Here is an 18,819-nt window from a genome sequence, read left to right on the forward strand (position 1 = left end):
CGCCCGGTCCGGCGACGGGGACCCCCCCCAGCGCGTGAAGTGAACGCCCCCCGGGAGGACTTGGGTGCCGAGCCAGGCGCGAAGGTAACCGGGCGCCCGCGGGCCGGGCGCGAGGCAGGACCTCGGGGGGCTTGGCTGCGCGGGGATGTCTCCGGAGCCACCTCCGTTGGTGTGACGCCCCAGGTACCTCCCCCGGGTCCTTTCCCTGCCTACCTCTGGCGCCGGGCGCTGCCAGCGGTCCGTCCTCCGCCGCTGCCCGTCCTCACCCTCTCGCCGGGCGCCTCGCCGTGCGTAAGGCTGTCTGTCCGTCCGTCCGTCAGCGTGGTGGCCTCCGACTGCCCGTTTCCTCATTCATTTCTCTCTCCCTTCCGAGCGTGCTGGCCAGTGCTCTCCCCGCTGGGCTCCCAGCCTCCCGTGCCCGCACTTCTGCCGCCCTGCTGCCCGTCTCCCTGCTGCCTACACGCACCTCGCTGCGCTCACTCGGGCCGGCTCCCCCCGGCACAGCGCGCTCTCTTACCTGCCGCCTCCCCGGGGTGTGCGATCGCTTTGGAACCTCCTTTGCGTTCAGGTTTTCTGTGTTGGGCAAGGGACTCCTACGCGTTTAGGAACCCCATGTTCCAGAATCCTTGCATTTCTTTGGCACAGTCTTCCCTGCGACCCCACCCCCAAGTCCTCAGCCCTTTTTACAAAGACAAGAGTTGTATGAAAGCTCGGGAAAATGGCTTTCCTCCCACTCGTGACTCCGTGGACCCACTTAGCAGACCCCCCTTTAACACCCGTTCTAGCTGCCTTCACTGGGTCTCTGCGCCCAGGCCATCCCATCTATCCACCAGAGGGGACCGTGGCTTCGCCACCCTGGGGATGGGGATGGGTCAACCTCTTTCTCTCTCTGCTAGTGTCATTCCGAAAATTCAAATTCACCGTGTCACCCGAACTTTTCGTTGTCTTAGTTTTCTGTTTTTAATCTTAACGGTCCCAAAACATGGGTCACCAAGTAATAGCTTTTAGGTGCTGACGCTGAGGAGGACGGTTCGGGACTCAACCGTGATTCTTTGGGTGTCCGTATGGTCACTATGAGTCTGAGCCCACTCCAGGCCACCTAATCCCGGCAGCAGGATCCAGGCAGCCTGCTTCTGATGTCAGTTCATGCTGATGATTGAGAGATTTTAAGCTGGTCCTTTACTAATTTACTCCCGTGTCCCAGTCTGAGGGGGGCGGGAGGGGGGGCGCCGCCGGAATTTAAATCTAAACGGCTTGGGGCTATAAAGAGTTTATGGGCGTTTCACGCGTAAATGTAGGAATTATTGTCGCTCTATAGCTAGTAAAGAGACAGAAGTAAAGCAGTCTTAGTCTCAGTGCAGTGGACTAAGTCCAGTGATCTTTACAACTATGCCATGCTGCCTCTAATCCTTACCCACTTTTATTTTTTTTCCCACATGCTGATAATGAGGACTCATGGGTCTGTATCTGTTTAGTGCTTTGATATTTTGGCAAAAGATGTGGGGAGGAGATAGAGTTGAAGCCGATATGCTATCTCCTGTGTTCATCTGGGATTATCTCCATGTTTGCAGTGACATTTGTTAGTCCCCAAAGAAACGTAAAGAGATGGGTAGAATTCTTGCGGGATAATGTTGGTGATCAGAGCATCCTGGGATGAAATAGGAGACCTCAACTTTACTGCCGCGCCTCTGTGGTTTGATTTCTATTTGCGCCGTTTGTTTTAGATGCCATCCCATGAGAAATCCATTCATCAAGGAAAATTGTTGACAGTCTTTAGCAGAAATTCTGGTTAGATGTTTACATTCCTAAACCAAATCGTGCTTTGCTGACCTGATTTCTCTCCAGTGCCTCGTGCCCAGTAGAAGACGTAGTCTCTAAGGTTTAACAAAGGAGAGTGAGTGAGAAAAGCAAGCGTTATTTATTGTCATTTAGTGTTACTGTGTGAAGTGTATTTCTTTTTCTCTGTACCTGGTTCACAGAAGTGTTATCACGTGTGTCTGCAATTTTTAGTGAAGTCCCTCCCTACAAGGTAAAATCGGAGCCTAAGCAGACTGAAAAAGTTGATTCTTAGTTTTTGATGATTTTCCTTTAGTGTTACTCCTTGTGAGCCATTTGTTAAAAGGTGATATTACAGTATGCCATTTAATTATAACATTTATCTGATAGTCTTATCAGCTGTGGAGTCTTTGTAAATGGGGAAATGAGGGTTAAGGGGGGAAGGTGACAGTAAGTTGAGTTGGAACCCCAGGCAACTATTTAAGGCTTTAGGAGTTAGAAGCTAGCGCTTCTACCTCATAGTTTTATATCCTTCCACGACCCATTGAACATCTTTATCCCGAGGTCTTCATTCATAACCTGAAGATGATAAAGCAGTCTTACGGACTGGTACTACCTTGATCACACTTTATTTTTTGTTTGAAGAATATATTTATTAGTTGTATGGCCATGGACAATTAATTAAACCTCAGAATACTTCATTTTCTGCAGTTGTAAATTAGGGATAATACTTATCTGACAGCACTGGCAGAGGCAATACAGATAGGCAGCTTACCCAATGACAGGGACCACCTAATGGCTTCTCAGTAAGTGGTGACTCTTGTTAAGATGCTGCTGAAAAGATAACGATTGAGATAAAGTGTGGGGATAAAGGGTTTTAATCTGTTACAAACTTCTATGGCCTTGTGCTGTGAGTTAATGTCTTACTGTCTGGCTATTTAATGACTTTCAAGGTTGGGGGTGGTAGTGGTGTTTCCAGCCATGTAAAGCTTGTTGCTTATGGACTCTGTACAACTTGGAAAGATGGCGTGGGGAAAGTACAGTTATTTGTAAGAGTGTTTTGCAGCTTTGGTAATTCCAAAATCGGAAAGATCATGAGGCTTAATAGGATGATTCTCAGTTAAGTGATAACCTTATTGAATCGTGAATAAAATTGTGAAATGACAGTTTGGAATCAAGGTGTGCATTTTAACCCTGTGCTGCTTCTGCCTAGGTCTTGAGTCAGAGCACCAGCCGTGGGGACCCTGGACCTCTGTCATGGAGACTGAGAGTGAGCAGAACTCCAACTCCACTAATGGTGGTTCTAGCTCAGGGGGCAGCTCTCGGCCCCAGATAGCTCAAATGTCACTGTACGAGCGGCAAGCAGTGCAGGTGAGTCTGAGCTCTAAAAGGAGCTGTGATCTCTGAGGTGTTGGCTTGGGGCTCAGCTAGGAGGTTGAAAGTTAATTGGCCGTAGTTCCTTTCCAGCCAAATGAGGTGGGTAGGGCATTGGATTAGGTGGTTTATTAAGGTCCCTTTTGACTCGAGTTTATAAAGGTTTGGCAGACAGACTGAAGTTCAGTCTTGCAAGTGAGTTTTTTAGGCCCTTCAGTTCACTTAACTAAATTGAAATGGGTTCTCTTCGTGAATTTTGTAGGCTTTTGATCTTTGGCCTTTTCTTACAAATACCCTGAGTATTGGAGCTATCCTGCCCCTCTTTCCGTATTTTTAAACAAACTCTGAATTCCAGGTCTTTTTATTGTTTGGCTTTGCATTTAATAAAATATCTTCATAAGTAGAGTAGTCAGGTCCATCATAAGAACAGTTCTAAGTATGAAAGTAGGAATATAGTGAATTCAGCTAACACTAAACCGGACTCCAGTATAGTTTTTTTTTTAAATCATTTTGTTGGGGGCTTATATAGCTCTTATCATCATCCATCTATCCATCCATCCATCCATCCATCCATCCATCCATCCATCCATCCATCCATCCATTGTGTCAAGCACATTCGTGCATTTGTTGCCATCATCATTTTCAAAACATTTTCTTTCTGCTTGAGCTCTTGTTATCAGCTCTTTTTTTCCCCTCCCTCCCTCGCTCCCTCCCAAGCCCTTGATAATTTATAAATTGTTATTTTTTCATGTCTTACACTGGCTGGTGTCTCCCTTCACCCACATTTCTGTTGTCCGTCCCCCAGGGAAGGAGTCCGGTTTAGTTTTATGAATATCAGTTGACCTGATAGTCTAAATGAACTGAGAATTTTACTTGTTAAAATATTTCATAGCTATGATTTGCTGTATTTTTTCATTATTTCTGACCCCTGTAGGACTCTTAATTACTTTTATTGTAGTAGCATATGGCCTCTTTTTCTTCTCTGAACATTTGTCGGCATCCTCTGTGCTTTCAGCCTGTCTAGGATCAGTTTTTCCTTGCTTTAGCCTACATTTCCAGGCCTGGGTCTGGGCAGTAAGGGGTCATGTAAGTGGTACTGCTTTACTCTTTTCTTTAGACCAGAGGAGGCCATGGCGGAACTGAATGCATTCTCTGTTCAGAGCACTCTGTCAGTGAAGTGATTTTTAATATAAGGGATGAGGTTAGGGGGAGGCCGGACTTGAAAAATTCCCTGTAAAAGTGCAATCAACGATAATGAACTTGTCCACGAACTTCTTGAGCTCTTGTATGAAAATGGACAAATTGGGTATTGATGATACAGCCCCCTCTCCCATTTCCCTTTGTAGCTTTCCTTTCCCGGGCTGCCGTTCACAGGAGACCACGGTGCTCACATAGTTTGCAGTAACCCATTCTAAATGATCGTGTTCTCTTTCTCCTAGGCTCTGCAGGCACTGCAGCGGCAGCCCAACGCGGCTCAGTATTTCCACCAGTTCATGCTCCAGCAGCAGCTCAGCAATGCTCAGCTGCATAGTCTGGCCGCCGTCCAGCAGGTGAGAGGTCAGCAGCTAGCTGGCCTGAGAGGGAGGGGACAGGCGCATCAGGTAGATTGGGGAGACTTGGGATTGTCCATCTTCCACTTGCCAGACTGGCGTGTGTCTCTCTAGCTACCACCCTTCGACAGGGTGAGTGGACCTTAGCTTCTGGGATTGCAGTAAGAACAGAGGAAAATCACCTTTTAGAGATAAAATGATATGCCCTACGCCACTGCTCAGTATGGGACCCTCTAGCCCTAGACATCGATCAAGTGCTAGAGATGTAGCTTGTGCCAATTGAAACGTGTTTTAAGATTTTAGATCTCAAAGCTGAAATGGGAGGGGGGAAACCCCAAGATAACTCATTAGTAATTTTTTTTAGTGTTTGCATGTTGAACTGACAACTGTTTTAGATATATTGGGTTTCGTAAATTTTTTAAGTTAATGTCACTTGTTTCTTTTACTTTTGAAAATGACCTCTTAGTAAATTACATGAGTGGCTTGCGGTCTATTTCTTGAACTAGACCTGGGCTGGACTTCCCAGTGGCTCACAAAGTGACCAACCCAAGGTTCTCACCTCTAAAGCCAGTGGAAGCAGGAGGACATGCTGTCCCAGGAGGGTGACATGAGGGCCCGAGGACAGTGACGAGGCTTCTGTATAATGCAGAGTAGACACTGTGATTTTACCTGAACTTTGGGTTTTTTGGCTGTGATTTATTACAGAAAGAGCCAGAAAATCTTTCCCTTTATTGTCTCTGCTCTTTCTCATTTTCTCTCCCGACTGAAATAGGCCACCATTGCTGCTAGTCGGCAGGCCAGCTCCCCCAGCACCAGCACCACACAGCAGCAGTCTACCACCACCCAGGCCTCAGTGAGTACTGCCGGTCCCCTCCCAGGGCCTTCTCCCCCTGCATCTTGGTCGCTGGGTTGAACTGCTTCACACAGTGATCTGAGTGTTTCTCGTGCCATCTGTGAATCTTTACTGCTCTTATGTGAGCACAGAAGTAGCAGGGAATGTAGCCAACTTGAGTCTTAATAAGGGTTTTAGCACAGAGGAAGGAAATCTTCATGATAGAGGAGAGATTAGCAAAAGGTAAGAGGTTAATCTCTTGACCCTATATTGAAAAACAAGAAAGTTTCTTCCATTTCAATCCTTTACCTTCTCAGCTGTGTATGGGTGGCTGCGGGCTGCTTTTTCACTTGGGTAATTTCTCAAATTAGCCAAGGTGACAGATAAGGATAGGAAGTTACTAATCATTTGCCCGTGACTCCATGAAAGTAAGATAGTCTGTGCGTGACTCGTCATGGTGTGCCACTGTGAATTTGTCAGTCAGGGAGCAAGTCTGGTTTCCTTTCTCTCTCCTACATCCTGGGTCATGGGTCCTTTCTGTACCGCACAGATTAATCTGGCCACCACGTCGGCCGCCCAGCTCATCAGCCGATCCCAGAGTGTGAGCTCTCCTAGTGCCACCACCTTGACCCAATCTGTGCTCCTGGGGAACACCACCTCCCCACCCCTCAACCAGTCCCAGGCCCAGATGTATCTACGGGTAAGCCACAGAAACAGCCATTCATGTCTTGGGGGACACCGTTTTGACGTTGACAAGGACTTGAATGAAAGCCATTTTATTTGGCCTTGGTTACCCAAGTGTTTTTGAGACAAACGGACACATTTTCCAGACCCCAAGTACCCATAGAAGTGATGCGCAGTTTTTACCGTAGCCTGTAGAGGAATGACATCGAGATCCTAAGCTATAAGGTGCTTGCTTTACTATTGGACTAGATTAGGTCAAATGCAGACCCACCTTTAATTCTATGGCTCAAATACAGAAATCCTACATGTTAGAGCTTAGCTCATCTACTTACTATGTGTCAGCACTTGTTCTGAAACCCTCCTTGACTCCTTTGCTGTTTTGTTTGATGCTTTGCTATCCGTCTACAGTCCTCTGTACATTCTAGGTTTTCATCCAGATGAGCCAGTGCATGTGGAGATTGAGAGGCTCCTGGGTTGGTGTGGAGAGGGACAGGGCTTAGCTGTTTAATATCTTCTGTTTATTTTGTCTTGTGGTCCTTCCCTTTCATTTCTTCTATCTTCCTTTCCCTTGTGCCCTCTTTTCCTCTGCTCTTCCTGCTCTCCTTGCCAGCCACAGCTGGGAAACCTGTTGCAGGTAAACCGGACCCTGGGCCGGAATGTGCCTCTAGCCTCCCAACTCATCCTGATGCCCAACGGGGCTGTGGCTGCAGTTCAGCAGGAGGTGCCATCTGCCCAGTCTCCTGGAGTGCATGCAGATGCAGATCAGGTCAGTGGGAACCACTTTCCTGCCGAAGATGACGGCAGTGCCCATGAGCCGACACTCGCCCTCTGTTCCATTTCAGGCTTCTTTTTGGCCTTCCTTGCCTTAATGCTGTAGAATTTGAATTCCTTACAACTTTTGAGTTGGGAATGGATGCTTTTTTAAAAAAAAACGTTATTATATCACACATTATGTCACGCACACATAATTTGTATGTATGTGATTGCTTTTGAAAGCACACTGCAAAACATCAATTCAACCATTTCTCCATGTACAATTCAGTGACTGGTTACAGTCTTCACGTTTTATAGAAACCGTTCTTGCCCTCCTTTTCTAAGGGAGTTCTCCTCATTAACACGAGCTCACGGTGCTGTACTTCTAGCTCACCTTTCAGTCGGTGTTGTCAATTTGATGTCATGTAGTTAAAAAACAACAAAAGCCACAATGTCCATGGAAAACATTCTTTCAACGGAGCTCTTGTTTGGTTTGAAGACATTAGGGCCTATTTTCAGTTTATGGTTTAAAGATGATCTCAGCGCAACAGTTGGGGATCCATCTAGCCTCAGTGGTTCTAGCGAATTAGTATTCCATGGGAATTTGGAATTCAGTTCTGAACTTTTCCCCTTTTGGTCAGGATTCTGCCATAAAATGTACGATGGAGGTGTTTTGTAATTGTAGCTGGGCACCATCAACTTCTGGTCACATGACAAAAGAGGCCTTTGTTCATAGAAGCAATTAGATACTCTTTCCATTTCCTCCTATTCCTGACTCCAGGAAGCAGATTGGACTGAACAACAGCTCTCCGGAGCTGACAAGTCTATGCCGAATGGCTGGGCCTCTTATGTGGAGTTCCTGCACATCTCCTCGGTCCAGCGCTCTCCTGTTCATCTCTGTGCTCAGTCCAGTTCTTCCTTACTGTTACTTTCCATGCCTTGCTCCCAAGATATGTAGGTTGTGTATGTATACATTTGGGCTGAATCTTTAGTTTCTTATGGATGGGATACAAACCAGGAACTTATTTTCGTCACTTTAATTTAGTAGTTAGCAAATAACTCTTGAACTCTTTTTTTTAAACATCTTACCCTGTTTTAGGTGAAAGTTTAGAAAGCAAATTTAATTTCCCATTCAACAATCAGTACAAATTTTGTTTCATGACATTTGTTGCCATCCATCCCCTCAGTCTTGTGGCATTCTTTGTATTTCTTCCTGGGTTCCCCTTTCCATTTGTCCACCTTGTGCCTCCCAAATTTTGTTTTTGAGCAAATGGTCAATTCTTTTTTTAAAAAAATTATTGGGGGCTTGTACAATCATCACAATCCACTCATCCATTGTGTCAAGCACATTTGTACATTTGTTGCCGTCTCATTTTCAAAACATTTTCTACTTGAGCCCTTGGTATCAACTCCACATTTGTTCCTTCCCTCCCCCATCTTCCCTTCCTCATGAACCCTTGATAATTTATAAATTATTATTTCATGTCATATACTGACTAATGTCTTCCATCACCTACTTTTCTGTTGTGTCCCCCTGGGAGGGAGTTAATATGTAAATCCGTGTGATCAGGTCCCGCCTACCCTCCCTCCCCTCCTGGTATCACTACTCTCATTGGTCCTGAGGGGTTTGTCTTCCCTGGATTCCTTGTGTTTCCAGCTCTTAGCTATACCTGTGTACATGCTCTGGTCTAGCTGGATTTGTAAGGTAGAATTGGGGTCATGATAGTGGGGGGAGGAAGCATGAAAGAACTAGAGGAAAGTTGTATGTTTCATAGGTGCTATACTGCACCCTGACTGGCTCTTCTCTTCCTTGTGACCCTTCTTGAAGGGAATGTCCAGTTCTCTACAGATGGCTCTGGGTCCCCACTCCGCACCCCCCTCATTCACAATGATAAGATTTTTCTGTGTCTTTGATGTCTGGTACCCGATCCCACGGTCGATTGTTCTTTGAAGCATGTTCTACACGGGTTCACTTTCTGGGCTGCTCTGCTACAGGATTGGGTTCAGTTTCAGGTTTGATCATTATCTAAGGGCTAGATTTTAAGAGTTCCACCATTCACGGGCAGACCAATAGATAAAGTTTTGTTTTTAATTTTTAATGATTTTTGAATTTTGTTTTATGTTTTGTACCTACTTTGTCCATGAGCTTGCATTTGATCTTAACCAGAGCAGTCAGTAGTGGTTGTCACGCACCATCTAGTTCCTCTGGGCCCAGAGGACTGTGGAGGCTCTGGTTCACATGGTCTGCTAGTCTTTTGGACTAGTTGTTTACTTGAGTCTTTGATTTTCTTGGATTCTTTCATGAAGTACTCAGATAAGAGCTAGAAAATTTAGAGGATTAAAAAGAAATATGAGTCTTATTTTCCAAATAGCTTAGAGGAAGAGTGCTAGACGAGGTTGTTAAATGCATGTATGGGTTTAAAGAAGAGTGGGCTGTGTTGATTACTTTGTAATGGTTTTGCAGGACATTTCAGCAGACGGATGCCTAATGATTTGGAGTGAGATCATAACTCCACAAGTATGATGGCTTAGTTCGTATTTGTAAACATGAGGTTATGTAGAGGGGATTTAAGACAACATGAAAACAACAGACCTGATGGTAGGTCATTGTTAAGGAAGACCCTGAAAGCTAACGAAATGAAGTATAGTTAACATCGTAGGTAGCATGGGCTATTGCTGGATATTGAATAGCAGATTGGTAGGTACTTTAGAAGAATCATCTAGGAACATATTCTCGTGAAGAAATTGGTAGAAATTAGGGAGCTTGTTTCAGAGACTCATTTGCTTAAAGTTAGAAGGTAAGACCTTTAGATTATGGTAAGAGCATGGAATCAGAGGACAAGGTTGGGATCTCTTCCATATCTTGCTTCCAGTGTACACATTTACACATCCAGCCATTCTTCAGATATTTAAGTGTCAGTATGTGGAGGGAGAGTCAGTAGTGGTTAAAAATGTGAGCCCGATGTTCGGATTCCAGCTCTGGAGTTTGCTGTGTAACCTTGGACAATTAGCAAACATCATTCAGTTTCTGTGTCTACAAAATAGGTACTACAATGCACCTACCTCGGAATTTGTTATGAGGACTAAGTGAGTTGAGAGTAAGTGCTTGGAACAGTGTTCCAGTCTTGGACAGAATGTCACCTGTTATGTGTCAGACATTTTTTCACCCTGAATGCCCAAGAGGACCATGATCATCACTACACTGCTGGAGGTTATGAGCCATCAAGATACCAGGTGTTGAGCAGTTGCCAATTGAATGGTGACATAATTGCTTCTTTGAAAAGACAGTGCTCTGAAAACACAGAAAGGATCCTAATCTAGACTCAGGAAGGGGACAAATCAAGAAAGACCTCCTTAAGGAGGTGACATTTAAATTTAGACCTGTAGAAGTTAGTAAGGTGAGGATCACCCGTGGGCTCCAAAGTGGTTGCCGACAGGCCAGTAAAGACTCCAACCGGAGAAGGAGCATGGCATGTTTGAGGGATTGACAAAGGCCTGTGTCGCCGAGTTTGGCTAGTGGGCCTGGAGATGGTGCTGCAAGTGAGGAGGAACCCCTCGGCGTGTAGACCCTTAGAGCTGGTGTTTCTAGTGACCATGTTGGCGTCTCTGTGAAGAGTAAATGGCAAGGGTGTGAACTAATCCTGGGAAAACAAGAAGGTTGTAACCCTTTAGGGCACAGTTGGTGTTGTGAATTAGGCAGGTAGAAGGTGAAGAAAAATGGATAGGTTGAGAAAATGTAGAAAGACAAATCATTGTAGAAGGTGAATTGAGGGTGAAGGGAGAGTCGGATAGGGCAAGATAAGACAAAATTATAATTTATAAATTATCAAGGGCTCATGAGGGAGGGAAAGTGGGGAGGGAGGGGAAAAACGAGGACCTGATACTAGAGGCTTAAGTGGAGAGCAAATGCTTTGAGAATTACAAGGGCAATGAATGTACCAATGTGCTTTATACAACTGATGTGTGTATGGATTGTGATAAGAGTCGTATGGGCCCCTAATAAAATGATTTAAAAAAAAGAAGGTGAATTGAACCATGTGCAGGTCTGATTTGTGAAAAAAAAACACCAGAAAATGTAGATTGAGAGTAAAGTTTAATTTTGCCCCTTTGCACTTAGGAAGTGCCAGTGAGGATATATGGAGTCAGTCGTCCTAGAGATGTATGTATGCATGGTTCTTACCATGGAGGGAAAACCGTGAGTGCAGTGTGGAGCTGGAGTAGTACGAGTGCAGAGGGTTCTGTGAATTAAATGAATGGAGAGTAAGATCAACTACTGGGGGTTTAGCATTGAGGAAGGAGGGTGAAGCCATTGGAGCCAATAGAAGAGAGGTCGAAAAGAGCATAACATGGGTATTCTAAGCTTCTTGAGAGTTGGAGCTAGGGTCTAGAACAGGAAGGTGTCTTGGCTTACACAGCTAAATGTATCTATCTTAGTAGTGGAATGATGAAGTCATGCTCATGCAACGGCTTTTCTCTGTGTAAAGAAAGTCGAGAGGGAGAGGCGTAAGGAGAGCAGAAAGTTTGAAATTGCCTTTATGGAAAGCAAGGTGATTAGATACATGCTATAATTGCCAAATAATATTTGTGTGCACCCAAACCTGATGATATTCATAACTGTCTCACAAAAACAATTACCTTCTCATTACTGCTGCTGCTTGAATTCAGCTTCTTATTTTTCCTCTGGATGACTGCGCTAGTTTTCTAGCAAGTCTCCTTAACTTTGCAGTCCCTGGTGGTGCAAGCTGGGCATAGCTGCTCACTCACGGATAGAGGTTCTGGGTTACACAGAGGCCCCTTAGAAGAGCCACCACTGAAAAGAACAGCACAGTCCTACTTGGGCACACCTAGGGTTGCTATTTTCAGAATTGACATGGCGCCCAGATCCCTGGACTGGTTTCCTGAGTTCATTTCTATCTTTCTACTTCTCTTCCACATCACTGTCATAGCAAGATGAAAACGATGCAGTCGGTCCACCTGTAACCTCCTTTGGCCCTCCACAGGAGGGAGAAGGAGACCCCAACTCACAGTCAATCCTCAGAATCATGGGAGTGTATTAGGGAAGTTACTAGGTTACCATAAACCAGGATTAGGAAACATTAAAGATAGTCTTGCCCAACGCCACCCCTATCATTAGGCATCTCAGGTCCTCAGGCTCAGCAATGTGGTCCCTTGGCCTCTGCCTCGGTGGACCAAGAAGCCCTCTGTCTGCTCTGCCTCACAGGTCCCTGGTCTCTGCCGTTCCTCTGCCCTGTATCCTGGTCTCCTTGCCTTGGCCTCTAGTCTCTGTGTGGCATAGCTTCTACTGTGTCAAGCAGGGAGGCATCTGGAACTTGTTCCACTCGTGGCTCTTTTTCTTGAGGGTCCTGGGATTTCGTTCTCTGCGCCTAGAGATGGCTTTGTACACACTGAAGAATGGCATTGGTGAAGGTATGCTCCCAGTGAAACAGTGGTGACTTGGTTCAAGCCCATTAGTAAGACAGATGCAGAATAATACATCTCACCTTAATCCTGTCACTAGCATAACAGAACTTTCTCAAAATGGATTACAATCTTATGCATAAGTGCTAGAGTTTATAATACATCAGATAAGGAGTTACGGCTAATTAATTGGCTTCATCTAATCAAGTTTTTCTTAATCAGTTTATTGGTGTTCATAGAGCTCTTCTGACAATCCATTGTATCAAGCACGTTTGTACATGGACTTCGTTGCTTTGCTCCCTGGCTGCTCTGTTGCGCTCCCTTCATGTTTCGCCCCTGTGTGTGTGTGTGTGTGTGTGTGTGTGTGTGTGTGTGTGTGTGTGAGTGAGAGAGAGAGAGAGAGAGAGAGAGTTGTGGGGGGGCCGGCCCAAGGTTCTCTGTACATTATGCATTGGCTTCTCCGAGCAGGAATGTTGTCCTTGAGGCTTGCTGGACAGGCTGTGCCCCTTTCTCTCTTTTTCACTTAGTTTGCGCTGGTGTGGTCTGGGCAGGCCTGCCACTCTCCCTGAGCTATATCTTCAGTGCTGTCCTCTGTAGTGCATTCTTCTAGGCACGGGGTCACCATCGCTCGGATTAGGGTTGGCCCCACAATCCTCTGTGTTCACTGCTCCATGCCGATACGTTGCCCTCATAGGGCACACCTGGATGTCCCTCTCTCCCTTTCCTGTGGAGACATAAACAATACCATCCCCGTGGGTGGGTTAGTGCCCTATTCCCCCACAGCCCTCAGTTTTTGTTTTTAAAATAAATGTGAATGCTAGTATTTTTTTTCTTCTTTCTTTCTTTATTTTAATCATTCCATTAGGGGCTCATACAACTCTTATTACAATCCATACATACATCGACCATGCAAAGCGCATTTGTACATTCATTGCCCTCATCCTTCTCAAAACCTCTCCACTTAAGCCCCCAGCATTAGGTCCTCATTTTCCCCCTCCCTCCCTGCTGCCCCCTCCCTCATGAGCCCTTGATAATTTATAAATTATTATTTTGTCATATCTTGCCCTGTCCAACATCTCCCTTCACCCACTTTTCTGTTGTCGGTCCCCCAGGGAGGAGGTCACATATAGTTCCTTGTAATCGGTTCCCTCTTTCCAACCCACTCTCCCTCTACCCTCCCAGTATCACCACTCACACCACTGGTCCTGTAGGGCTCATCCGTCCTGGATTCCCTGTATTTCCAGTTCCTATCTGTACCAGTGTACATCCTCTGGTCTAGCCAGACTTGCAAGGTAGAATTCATATCATGATAGTGGGAGCGGGGAGGAAACATTTAGGAACTAGAGAAAAGTTGTATTTTTCATTGTTGCTACATCGCCCCCTGACTGGCTCGTAATGCTAGTATTTTTAATGTATCAGCTATCATAAGCCTTGGTTCATGATACAGTGCAATAATTAGTCCATTTATGGCCCATTTTTATTCATTCATTCAATATTAAAAAGCACACATAGTGAGCAGTTCCCAATGCTGTCTCCTGCCTGTTCCTACCAATTGTAAAGCTCGTTCTGATTCCCTTTCTTTAGTACAGTTTGATTGCACTTGAACATAGTTTGGAAGAAGTATTCTAATTTTGGACAATGTCAGAGATCTACAAACAGAAAGATACAGTGATCTTTATGTACCTCTCCCCAGCTTCAACACACGGCCAGTCCGCCCATGCCCTTCTCTGCCAGGGCATTGTTTTGAAGCACACTCCAGACGATATATTTTATTTCTGTGTTTAAATGTTGGGGCCGCTTTCTGCAAGGTGTCAAGAGTCATCTGCCTTGATGCTTGTTACAGTTTATGCATATTGATTTAAAAGATTCCATCGTGTGTATATATTGCAGTTCAGTCATCTTTTTTTCTGTTCACGAGTATTTGGATTATTTCTAGGCTTTTGTTACCGTCATAGTGCTATCATGAATGGTTACACATGCCTTCAGTTGAACATGGGCAAACATTTTTCTTGATTCCTGGCTTATAAGGTGTATGAGTAGCCAACACCTTTAGGCGATGTCATGTTTTCCCTAAGTGATGGTACTGACTTACACTTACATCTGCAAGATGGAAGGGGATATTTTAACTGTGTACCAGGCACTGTGCCAGATGCTGAGAATACAGCAATGAATCCGAATTTTTTTCCAAATTAAAGTTCAGTCTCTCCTTATTTTAATACAGTAGGTCGTTTGTGATCCGGCACCTGTATAGCTCCCTATCCTCAGCCCAGCTTCCTATCTGTGTTTCTTGCCACTCCCAGAAACTTACCCCCCAAATACTGAGCTGTTGACAGCCCCAGAGAGCGTTGTGCTTTCTCCTGGCTCCATGGCCTGATGTGCTCTCAGCTGTGTCCACAGAGCCCCGCCTTCACTGACGTCAGCTGTGCTCAGCTCAAACCCACCTCTTCCGGGGAACTTACGCTGATCTCCCTACTTTGATCTCTTTTCCCTCTGTACTTCCGTAGCACTTTCTTCATATTAGTTCATAGTTATCACCATGTAATTAGTGATTGGAGGGGGGTGTCTTTTTCCTATACTACAATGTACTTATAAGAGGCAGGACTGTGTTAGTTCATTCCTGCATTCCTGGTATCCAGCCAGCATAGTACTTGGAGCATGGGAGGCATTCGCTAGGGTTTTGGTGGATGTGGAATGAATGGAGAGGAAAGGGTAAAACATCTAAGGGGCCAATTGGGGATGGTGGTGCAGGGATTGTGCTTTAGGTAAAAACTGACTGAGCTAATTGGTTTCCCAGCCCAGTGTTGGGATGTAAAGTACACCATGACCTTGATCGCAGTGCCCATGCCCGGGCAACAATCTTTTGCTTCCTCCCGGCGTTTCCCCCTATTTTCTTTCCTCTGAACTTGCTTTGGGGCAAATGTTGTCCTACTGATCCCGTGTGACTGATTGTTCTAAGGAAACGTGTTCCGAAGTATTCATTTTAGTGTTTGCTTAGCTATTATCACCAGGAAGGACTTCAGTTCCAGGCTGGAAGAGTTCGTCTTAGGACCAGAGTCTGTGGGCTTCTTCCAGTCTCTGTCAGACTATTAAGTCTGGTCTTTTTTTAAGAATTTGATTTTTTGTTCTTCGCTTTCTCCTGCCCCGTTCTGGACTTGGTTGTGACCCAGCCAGAGAGGCCCAGTGTGGCAGCAGGGCACTGCACTGTCTCGTTCTGGCCGTGGTCACACAGGCTCTGGTTCATGTAGTCCCTTAGTTCTCCCAAGTTTTGGTTTTCTTCACTCTCCTTCGCTCTAGGCAGGAAGAGACCAACAGTTGTATCTTAGATGCTGCCCAAGCTTTTAAGACTCCAGGCGTACTCACCAAAGTAGGCTGCAGCGCCATCATTTCATTGTGTTCATGAACTATATTGTGCCATTTCACGTAGCAGTTCACAGCGCCCCTGGCCCTTCACCTTTGAGCCTAGGAACTTTGATCTGTGAGGTGCTTGGTCACGTCCAAGGGGCTTCCATGATTGTGCCTCCATGGGGCATTTTGAAGAAACATATGACCAAGTTTAGTGAAATATTTGATAGTGAATGAAGGAAACTGAAAAAAAAAAATCCAAAGTCCCTCCCTGGGAGACCGGTAGGCCTTTAATGTGTATCATACAAAGGTAGTAGCATGAGTTGAGGTGGGCTGTGGAATATGACTGAATAGCTGTCTTTGCTACACAGAAGTCTTTGCGTTTAATGTTTTCTGTCCCTTTTTCCAAACTCTGTGTTTTTAAAAAAATAAATTTAAAAACTGTCTGTTTTTTAATTTCTAGGTGCAGAACTTGGCAGTGAGGAACCAACAGGCCTCAGCCCAAGGAACCCAAATGCAAGGCTCAGCTCAGAAGGCCATTCCTCCTGGAGCCTCTCCTACCTCTAACCTTTCCCAGGCATCTAGCCAGGCCCTTGCTGTGGCTCAGGCTTCCTCTGGAACCACTGGCCAGTCCCTCAACCTCAGCCAAGCTGGTGGAGGCAGTGGGAATAGCATCCCAGGATCCATGGGTCCAGGTGGAGGTAGCCAGGCCCCTGGGGGCTTGGGTCAGTTGCCTTCTTCAGGAATGGGTGGTGGAAACTGTCCCAGAAAAGGCACAGGCGTGGTACAGCCCTTGCCTACAGCCCAAACCGTGACTGTGAGCCAGGGCAGCCAGACAGAGGCAGAAAGTGCAGCAGCCAAGAAGGCAGAAACAGAAGGGAGTGGTCAGAACGTGGGCATGAACCTGACACGGACAGCAACACCTGCTCCCAGCCAGACTCTCATTAGCTCAGGTGAGTTGTCCCTCTCGTGAGGTCCTTATTCTCTTAGAATTTGTTTGAAATCTTCAGAGCACATTTTTTCCCCTCCCTTCTTCCTGGCCTCTCTCGGCCCTGGAGTAGTAGAGAAAAATCCAGAAGTCTAGCCAAAGCAGAGGACAGACAGATCGATTTTTGTTGCTTGTACCAGGTAGCAGGCACTTTGCAAGTTGCCTTGCCCTCTCCTGATTCCCGCTACCCATTCATCCTCCGCATTCTGATGGTTGGAATCGCCTTCCGTTGCTCTTGAGAAGGTGCTGGGGATACAGCCTTGAAACATTCCTGGTCTGCATGGCGTGCTAATCCTCTGCTGAGGACAGAGTAACTAAGATAGGAGATTCACGTTTATCAGGAAAATAAAGGTTGAAGTGCAAGGCTTTTGAAATGGTTGAGCCAAGGACCGCCTTTGTTTTGAGGCCTTGAAGGCTAGAAGAGGTGGGCTGGTCAGCTTCAGAGGGAGGATTAAGTATGAGGGGATCTAAGTCCTGCTCCCTCCCCTCCCCAGGCGAGATTTCTGTTCACTATGAGTCTGAAACTAGTTATAATCAGAATCAGGAAAGATGATTTATTTTACATTTTTTTAATGATGTTATTTTCTGTTCTCTGTTGGGGGCCTGTGCCTATAGCCACCTACACCCAGATCCAGCCCCATTCGCTGATTCAGCAACAGCAGCAGATCCACCTGCAGCAGAAGCAGGTGGTGATCCAGCAGCAGATCGCCATCCACCACCAGCAGCAGTTCCAGCACCGGCAGTCCCAGCTTCTCCACACAGCCACGCACCTCCAGCTGGCCCAGCAGCAACAGCAGCAGCAGCAGCAGCAAGCTACCACCCTCACTGCCCCTCAGCCACCACAGGGCCCACCCACTCAGCAGGTCCCACCTCCCCAGGCCCAGCAGCAAGCCCAGACCCTGGTTGTTCAACCCATGCTGCAGTCTTCACCTCTGTCCCTCCCACCCGACCCAACTCCCAAGCCACCCATCCCCATCCAATCCAAACCCCCTATAGCACCGATCAAGCCTCCTCAATTAGGGGCTGCTAAGATGTCTGCTACCCATCAACCACCACCTCACATCCCGGTGCAAGTTGTAGGTACCCGGCAGCCAGGTACAGCCCAGGCACAGGCATTGGGGTTGGCACAGCTGGCAGCTGCTGTGCCTACTTCCCGGGGAATGCCAGGGGCAGTGCAGTCAGCTGGTCAGGCCCATCTGGCCGCCTCACCCCCTTCATCCCAGGCTCTTGGTGCGCTGCAGGAGTGCTCTCCTACATTGGCCCCTGGGATGACGCTTGCCCCCATGCAGGGGACAGCGCATGCTGTAAAGGGCGGTGCAACAACCTCCTCACCCGTTGTAGCCCAGCTTCCTGCTGCCTTCTACATGCAGTCTGTGCACCTCCCGGTGAGTGATGTCTGGTGGTTTCAAAGACACTTGTCACCTTGAGAGTGGACTGGAAGAGACTTGTGGAGGTAGACCTTAATAGGTATTAATGGGGTAGTGACTGAGGTTAATACTGGTACTTACCTTCTACTTTGTGAGTGGAGATAAACATGTTAGTGTACGTAGCTGAACCTCATACTCTTTCACACTCTTACTTTGCTATTGAAATTATTCTTGGCTTTTGAGTCTGTTCTTAAAATTAGATCAAAATGGCCTAGATCGAATGAATCTTTTATAGAAGAGCAGTTTTTTTTAATTGTTTTATTAGGGACTCATACAACTCATCACAATCCATACATACATCAATTGTTAAAGCACATTTGTACATTCATTGCCCTCCTCATTCTCAAAACATTTGCTCTCCACCTAAGCCCCTGGCATCAGCTCATTTTCCCCCCTCCCTCATGAACCCTTGATAATTTATAAATTGTTGTCATATCTTGCCCTGCCCGACATCTCCCTTCACCCATTTTTCTGTTGTCCGTTCCCCCAGGGAGGAGGTCACATGTAGATTCTTGTCATCGGTTCCCCCTTTCCAACCCACCCTCCCTCCACCCTCCTAGTATCGCCACTCTCACCGCTGATCCTGAAGGGATCATCCGCCCTGGATGCCCTGTGTTTCCAGTCCCTATCTGTACCAGTGTACATCTTCTGGTCTAGCCAGACTTATAAGGTAGA

At 46.3% G+C, this 18,819-nt stretch overlaps 1 protein-coding gene across 4 annotated transcripts in view; it reads left to right on the plus strand.

The window, feature by feature from the left end:
• Window positions 1–18: 18 nt before the first annotated feature.
• Window positions 19–18,819, plus strand: part of PHC1 (polyhomeotic homolog 1) — a 24,934-nt gene continuing 6,133 nt past the window's right edge. Inside the window, exons 1-9 of one of the 4 annotated variants that reach the window (XM_045290513.1) lie at window positions 1,242–1,459; window positions 2,990–3,147; window positions 4,590–4,700; window positions 5,473–5,553; window positions 6,083–6,232; window positions 6,827–6,982; window positions 16,193–16,454; window positions 16,533–16,682; window positions 17,333–18,102. In XM_045290513.1, the coding sequence (XP_045146448.1) occupies window positions 1,456–1,459; window positions 2,990–3,147; window positions 4,590–4,700; window positions 5,473–5,553; window positions 6,083–6,232; window positions 6,827–6,982; window positions 16,193–16,454; window positions 16,533–16,682; window positions 17,333–18,102 (1,842 nt within the window). In that variant the 5' untranslated portion in view covers window positions 1,242–1,455. Of the gene's footprint in view, window positions 85–1,241; window positions 1,460–2,989; window positions 3,148–4,589; window positions 4,701–5,472; window positions 5,554–6,082; window positions 6,233–6,826; window positions 6,983–16,192; window positions 16,683–17,332; window positions 18,103–18,819 lie in introns of those variants that run through there. The other 3 variants (XM_004717424.4, XM_045290510.1, XM_045290511.1) reach the window with 3 other exon arrangements.

Source organism: Echinops telfairi, unplaced genomic scaffold (genome assembly GCF_000313985.2).
Source record: "Echinops telfairi isolate 266 unplaced genomic scaffold, ASM31398v2 ScPeMD7_40;HRSCAF=151, whole genome shotgun sequence".
Taxonomy (NCBI): Eukaryota; Metazoa; Chordata; class Mammalia; order Afrosoricida; family Tenrecidae; genus Echinops; species Echinops telfairi.